The 6,297-nt window shown below is 59.9% G+C and overlaps 2 protein-coding genes across 2 annotated transcripts; both read right to left on the reverse strand.

The window, feature by feature from the left end:
- Nucleotides 1–5: 5 nt before the first annotated feature.
- Nucleotides 6–3,607, reverse strand: LOC108083525 (protein MMS22-like). Its single transcript, XM_017179357.2, has 3 exons — nt 3,183–3,607; nt 2,516–3,126; nt 6–2,457 (listed from the first exon to the last, which is right to left on the reverse strand). The coding sequence occupies exons 1-3, from the start codon at nt 3,518–3,520 to the stop codon at nt 44–46; spliced, it is 3,363 nt and encodes a 1,120-aa protein (XP_017034846.1). The 5' UTR covers nt 3,521–3,607; the 3' UTR covers nt 6–43.
- A 181-nt stretch (nt 3,608–3,788) lies between these two features.
- Mks1 (Meckel syndrome, type 1) lies at nt 3,789–6,254 on the reverse strand. The gene has a single exon (XM_017179122.2). The coding sequence runs from the start codon at nt 5,970–5,972 to the stop codon at nt 3,807–3,809; it is 2,166 nt and encodes a 721-aa protein (XP_017034611.1). The 5' UTR covers nt 5,973–6,254; the 3' UTR covers nt 3,789–3,806.
- Between the last annotated feature and the right edge of the window lie 43 nt (nt 6,255–6,297).

Raw genomic sequence — 6,297 nt, forward strand, 5'->3', positions numbered from 1 at the left:
TTTCTTAAACTCGCGCATTTATTAGCTTACCAAAGACCAGGTTCTATCCCATTAGCACCCTTTGCAATCGCTGCAGGCACTTCCGGATGCCCACATCCTCGCCGGCGCCCCGCTTCAGCTCCACCTGCTGGGCCTGCTCACGCACAAAGGGCAGGAGGGGCGCCACCAAATCGGGCTGTATACCCGCCAACTGAATCAGCATTTGGAAGTAGAAGTAGGTGCAGTGGGCCAGATGCTTCTCCGCCAGCGATCGCAGATGGGAGGAGCACATGTCCCGGACAGCCGGGTGCCGCTTGAAGCCGCCATGCTGAACCAAAACCCGGTACAGGCCCAGCACCTGGTTGCGGCTGTAATCCAGTTCGTCCACGAACATCACGTGCTCCAGCAGCGGCACATGGACGCCGCGCAGGACGGTGATCAGCTGCTGCTCCTGTTCCACGGGTATGCCCTCGATCAGTTGCTGCAGAATGCCGATCACGAGACCCGCCTGCTGGCCCGCCTTTCGCCGCTGCACCACCAGAAATTGGCTGACCAACAGCTGCAGGACGAACTGCGTCAAGGCACCACCATCGCTGCTGGCCTCCACGTCCGCCTGCAGGAGGGTGGCATATGGACGGGCCACCAGCTTGGCGTTGGGCGAGAAGCCAAAGTGGGGCGTCCAGTGCTGGACGAGTTGCTCCAGCGTCTTGCCCACATAGGCATCGGTGCGGTAGGGCAGACGTCCGATCCCCTGGAGCAGCACGGGGAAGATCTTGTGCACCATCTGCGGCAACCGGCCCTCGGGTGGCACGCCCGCCTGCAGCTGGGTGGTGAGCAGGAACCGGACCATGGCCAGGTGGAAGAAGCAGCTCGGCTTGGAGCGCACGTACGCCAGGCTGGGGCAGTTGTAGATGACGATGGCCAGGAAGCTGAAGAAGCGCGACCCCAGCTCGGAGCGCAATCGCTCCGGAGAGAGCCACAGCTCAAAGTGGTGGACATAGGCGTGGAGCTTGTGGCTCAACTGCATGCGCACATGTGGCGCCGCCGTCTCCTCCTGCTGGGCCCGCCTGCCCAGGGCTCCGAAGAAGCCGCAGAGTGGCTCACGCCCGCCCTCGAGGGCCGAGGGGTCAATGGCCAGCTGGCGGAACTCCTCCAGCTGCGTCACGTGCGGCATTAGGGCCAGGACCGTCTCATGCTGGGCATTGAGGAGGACCAAGGACTTGACCCACACCTGCAGGATCGTGGCGTTCGAGGGCCGCCGCAGGGATCCTCCTGCGTTGTCCTCCAGGACTTGGAGCATCAGCTGGGCAGAAGCGGCCAGGTTTATGGGCTCTGGTCCCTGGAGGAAGCCCATTAGCAGCTTGTCACCCTTCTCCTTATCCAGGATTCCCACAAACTTGGCGGCCAGCTTGGGCAACCATGAACTGTGCCCGCTGACATACTGCGTCCTCAGCAGCGGCAGTATGTGCTGCTGCAGGGCCTCCGCCATGCCACTACTACTGGCACGCGGCTCCCCAAGGCGCAGGATCAGCGCATGGAGGGTCTGCCACACCCGATCCTGCGACGCCTGACCGCTCCTCTCCACGTAATGCGTCAGCCAGGGCCCCAGCAGCAGGTCCTCGCCGCGACCGAAGTCGTCCGCCAGGTCGAAGATGGCCTGCAGGCTGCCCGCGTAGACGGCGCCCACCTCCACGTCGTTGCGAATGGCACCCAGCTGGCCCAGCAGCTTGCCCACATAGTCCTCCATGGCGAGGCGATGCTGGGCGTGCAGGAGCAGTAGCGCCATATGGCCCTTTGCCACCAGGACTCGACGCACCGGCGGCAGTTTGTCCAGCGCCAGACAGAGCAGCATTTCGCGCAGCTTCACGGCCAGCTCGGCGATGTCCTCCTGCGAGAGCAGCAGGCACAGGAAGAGCTCGATCACATGGTGGATCCCGGGCTCATTGAGCGCCAGCAGCTTGGCGGCACTGAACTTGCTGAAGATGCGGCCCAGCAGCTTCTGGCGCTGGTTACTCCGACCCAGCTTCAGTGTCCGGCCCAGCAGCCAGGCGTAGGTGGTGAAGCTGCTGAGATTGAGATCCTCCAGCTGCGTCCTGGCCAGCAGCCTGGTATAGCGCTCCACGTAGGCCGCGCCACTGTGACAGGTCAGTGGCAACTGGTCCAGCTGCTCGCTGCCGCCTCCCGCACTGAAGTTGCAGTTGAGGGAGCGGTGCAGATACTCCCACAGCTGGCATAGCACATCCACGTCCGGCTGGCCCAGCTGAAGCTGCAGGGGAGCGAGTAGCGAGAAATAGACGCGACGCTGCTGCTCATCCGGCTGGCTGGCCAGGAATTGTTTCAGCAAAGATGCCGTTTGGAAGCTACCACTGCTGGGCAGCATAATCTCCTGTTGCGGCTGCAGTTCATCCAGGCGGGCCAGGCCCAGTCGTAGCCAGGCGTAGAACTCGTGGAAGGCCAAGGAGACGGCATTGGTTTCCCCTGGAAATGAAACGATTTAAGAAATCTTTTCGGAGCAAAAAGACGCGAGAAATCGTACCCGGAAAATACTTGAACCTGTGACGGAGCATGGCCTTGTGGAACAGCAGCCAGAAATCAAGATCCCGCTCGCCCAGCCACAGCGGGACGAGGCGCTGCAGCAGCAGCCACAGCTCCTTGGTGCAGCGGCACACGAACGGCGAGGTGTGTATGAGTTCCGGGCGATGTCGGCTCCGGTAATGATGCCCCGCACACACAATCAGGTCGTCCAGCGTGCGCTCCAGCTGTCCCAGAAGGCTACCTTGGTCCTCGCCCTCGCCCTCTCCCGCGGCTAGCAGGAGTAGATCCAGGAAGCGCCACTCGAGAATGCCATGGTAAAGATGATAGGCCGGCGCCTGGCACTCGTTGCCCTTGCTGTGCTCCGCAAAGTACAGCACCTTCCAGGCCTCCTCCGTGTCCAGCTGATTGTTGAGCAGCAGCCGCAGGTCCTCGTGAAACAGCCGCTGGTCCTCCGGGCGCAGGCGGAGCAGCAGGTGGTAGAAGTGGGTAACCTGCTGGCGGACGCGAAACCAGCCGGAACCACCAGAGCCCATTGACGACGAGAGCAAAGCCTGCGTCGGCGCCAATTGCTGCTGGCCGGCCACAGCGGCAAATAGCTTCTGCACACTCTTGCTGCAATTGGAGGAAGGTAACTAATGCCTTAAAGTTTGGGTTGGTGGTAATCTCACCAGGCCTCGCCGTGCAGGTAGTTTCGCACCGCGGCCACCGTCAGTTGTCCCTCGGCAAAGTCAAAGCACAGGTTTTCCAGGCGACACTGCGGCGGTTTCACTTCAGCGTAGCCGCTGCGCAGGAATCCCTCGGCCGGCAGCGGCGTCTTCTGTGTGTCCCTGCCGCTGCAGCAGAATTCCGGTAGCCAGTCTAGGCCATCGTCCAAGTCCTCCTCCTCGTCGCCGTCGTCAATAGCCATTGGTGCGTTGAGGGCATCCTGCTTGAGCTGCTGTGTGACCTGGTTGAAGGCCGTGAGGATGTCCTCCTCGTCGTCCGACTGGAAAAGGTCGTAGTCCATGGTGGCGCCGGTTCCAAGGGATCTACAATTTCTCTGGAGGATTAGCCCGCTCTTTAAATCCGTGTGACCAGGAATTGTCGATAAACATTGTTATGGTATATACAAAATACTGTTAATACCATAGCATTCCAGCATTTTCAACACTGGAGCCATATCGGCACCAACGATCGGCGATAACGATAATTCATCGACTTTAGCCGGAATTTGAATTTAAAATTTGAGAATTTCAATTGTTATAATTTAATTTATTTATAAATTAGTTACGACTTTACAACGGAAGCCTGCCTCATGTATCCGCAATGCTGCGCAGCAGCGACTCGATCCGCTGGCGAGCCTCCACGTAGGCGGCCATTACCTCCTCCAAGGTGGTGGCTTTGGTCGCATCCTCAGGAGACGTGACCTCCGCATCGTCGCTGCTGCTGCCGCTGCCGCCAGCATCATCGCTGTCGCCCAGCTGGAACAGATGGCCGGCACCGTCGATCTGTCGCTGCTGAAGCTTCTGCATCCGAAGCAAAAGCGATCCCGTGCTCCGCATGGCCATCCTGACATTCGACTCCAACCGGGAATGGATCTCCGCCGGTCGTTGCTGCACATCAAAGTAGGACACAAAGTCAAAAAGTTGACGACCACCAATAAAGTAACGATTGAGGGCGTCCAGCCAGCTGCCCAGCGGCCGGATGCACTGCAGCCGAATGGACTCCGTGGGCAGGGGCGAGATCAGCGGCAGGGAGTAGTGGGCATAGCCCTCGCTGCGCTCCCGCTGCCAGCTGTCTATGCTGACCACCTCAAAGTAGAGGTGCAGAAGCTGCTGCTCGGGCTGGTGTTGCTCCTCGCAGAGCAGCGTCAGTTGCCAGCAGTGGCCCAGGTTGGCCAGTCGCCAGTCGCCGGCATTCCGGCAGGTTGCCGTGGCTCCGCACAGCGCATCCTCGCCGGCCGGGGCCTCCATCAGTGTGTTGGGCGGCGGTTGGATGTAGTACCGCACGTGGACGTTGGCGTTCTCGAAGTGCTGGGCCGTCTGCAGCTCCAGGAGCAGGCACACCCGCCTCATACGCTTTGGCGGCACCTCGAACTGCACCGGGTTACGCAGCTCACTGGCGACCAGGCGCAGCATGTGGTGATATTCAACGAGCTCCAGCCCAGTGGCATCTTCCGGGAGCTCCTGCCTCGAGTCCTCATATTCCGCCTCATCGTCAGCCTGCTGCTCCTCGTCTTCTGGCTGCGGCTGTTCCTCGAGCAGCCCCTCCAGCGGGGTGGCATTCTCGAAGCCAAAGGCATACAGCTGCCGACAGTCATTGTCCCGCTCGATCTGCACCATGTAGTCCAGGTCGCGGGCACTGCTGCTGAAGTCCGGGTACACGTAGAGCAGCCCCTGGCCGGGATCGTAGCGAATGCTCACTAGGAGAGTGTCCTTGGGGAGATCCGCGTACACGTACATCAGCTGCTGACCCTCGAGATGCAGCTGCCGGGCTTCCGGCGGCAGCAGATCCTCCGCATCGCCATCGACCAGAGTGTGGATGAGGCAGGTCCTGGCCGCGAAGTGCGGATCGTCGAACGAGACCTCCGAAATGCTGGCCGAGGACAGGCCCTGGGCCGTGACTGTGGATGGAGGTCCACCATCAGCTAAAGTCACAGCGGTGCTGGGACGATGGGACTGTCTGCGTCGCGATTTTCGCATTCGGCGGCGCACTCTGGCCTGATCCTGGTCCTCATCCTGCTCCTGTTCCTGCCTGGCCCGTGCCAGCTTCTGGAGGTGGCGCTGCTGCACTTCCCACGTCTCCAGTGCCCAGGTGTGGTAACGTCGCTGCAATTTGGTGGCGCAGCCACCGGGATCCGGCAGGTGGCGTTCCAGCTCCGCGTGGCTTAGGTACTTTTGCTGCCAGGCGATCCGTATGCTGGCGATGCGGCCGTTGCACAGCTCCCGGTTCCGCTCGTAAAACAAATCCCCGGCCGGATTGCCACTGTTTCTCTCACTGAGGATGCTCCAATTGCCAAGCTGCTCCTGCTCCTCCACGCCCAGTGCCTTCTCTGGTTCATCCTCTAGGACCTTCTGGGAGGCGGAGCTCCTGCGCCGTCGGTTCTCTTCCACGCCCCCCGCCTTCTCCGGTTCCCCCTCTAGGGCCTTCTGCTTTGCGGGGCTTCTGCGTCGCCAGCGAGCAACCTGGCTGCCGCCCGTCTCTACGTTGCAGTAACCGGTGTAGTAGCCCAGTCGGTTCTCGACGCCGTAGGAGTCCTCCCCCTGCGGCAGATAGATGCGGCAGTCCGACCAGGGCTCCGACTCCTCCGTGTAGGGTTCGCTGCCGCTGGTGGCGTTGGCCTGGGCGCCGGCATACTCGAACCTGGGCACCGGCAGCCACTCGCTGATGTGGCGCAGCTTCAGCTCCAGCTGGAAGTCCCCGATGTTGCCGCTCACACGATAGACGCCGGTTCGCTTCATGTCCCTCACCTTCTGCATGGTTCCTATTTTTGTTTTTCTGGCGTTTCGCTTTTGTTTTCGATTTTATTTTTGAAAGTCCGTTGTCAAGGCAACCGATAGGCGACAAAAAATATCTTAAGGTATCGATAAGTGTACTGGTGCCAAGAATATCTGGTGTGGATTTTTTAGGGGTACATTTAAGCTTTTTAAGATTTTTAAGGGCCAAATTTTGTAGCTGAAAATCTAGCTTTATAGCTGTTAAAAATTCTGTTACGCTCTCATTTTAACAGAAAACTCTGTTGAAAGCCCTCTCAATTTGGAAATTCCATAAGCAAAATTCTGTTAGGCTCTTAATTTAACAGAA

This window comes from Drosophila kikkawai, chromosome X, assembly GCF_030179895.1.
Source record: "Drosophila kikkawai strain 14028-0561.14 chromosome X, DkikHiC1v2, whole genome shotgun sequence".
NCBI classification, from domain to species: domain Eukaryota; kingdom Metazoa; phylum Arthropoda; class Insecta; order Diptera; family Drosophilidae; genus Drosophila; species Drosophila kikkawai.

What these genes read in the sequence shown, in the direction of transcription:
- Mks1 (XM_017179122.2), bottom strand. Translation starts at nt 5,972, where the DNA reads ATGCAGAAGGTGAGGGACATGAAGCGAACCGGCGTCTATCGTGTGAGC.
- LOC108083525 (XM_017179357.2), bottom strand. Translation starts at nt 3,520, where the DNA reads ATGGACTACGACCTTTTCCAGTCGGACGACGAGGAGGACATCCTCACG. An exon ending in TACCTGCACGGCGAGGCCTG is followed by an intron (nt 3,127 to 3,182) that starts GTGAGATTACCA and finishes CTCCAATTGCAG; the next exon opens with CAAGAGTGTGCAGAAGCTAT. An exon ending in CAGGTTCAAGTATTTTCCGG is followed by an intron (nt 2,458 to 2,515) that starts GTACGATTTCTC and finishes TTTCATTTCCAG; the next exon opens with GGGAAACCAATGCCGTCTCC.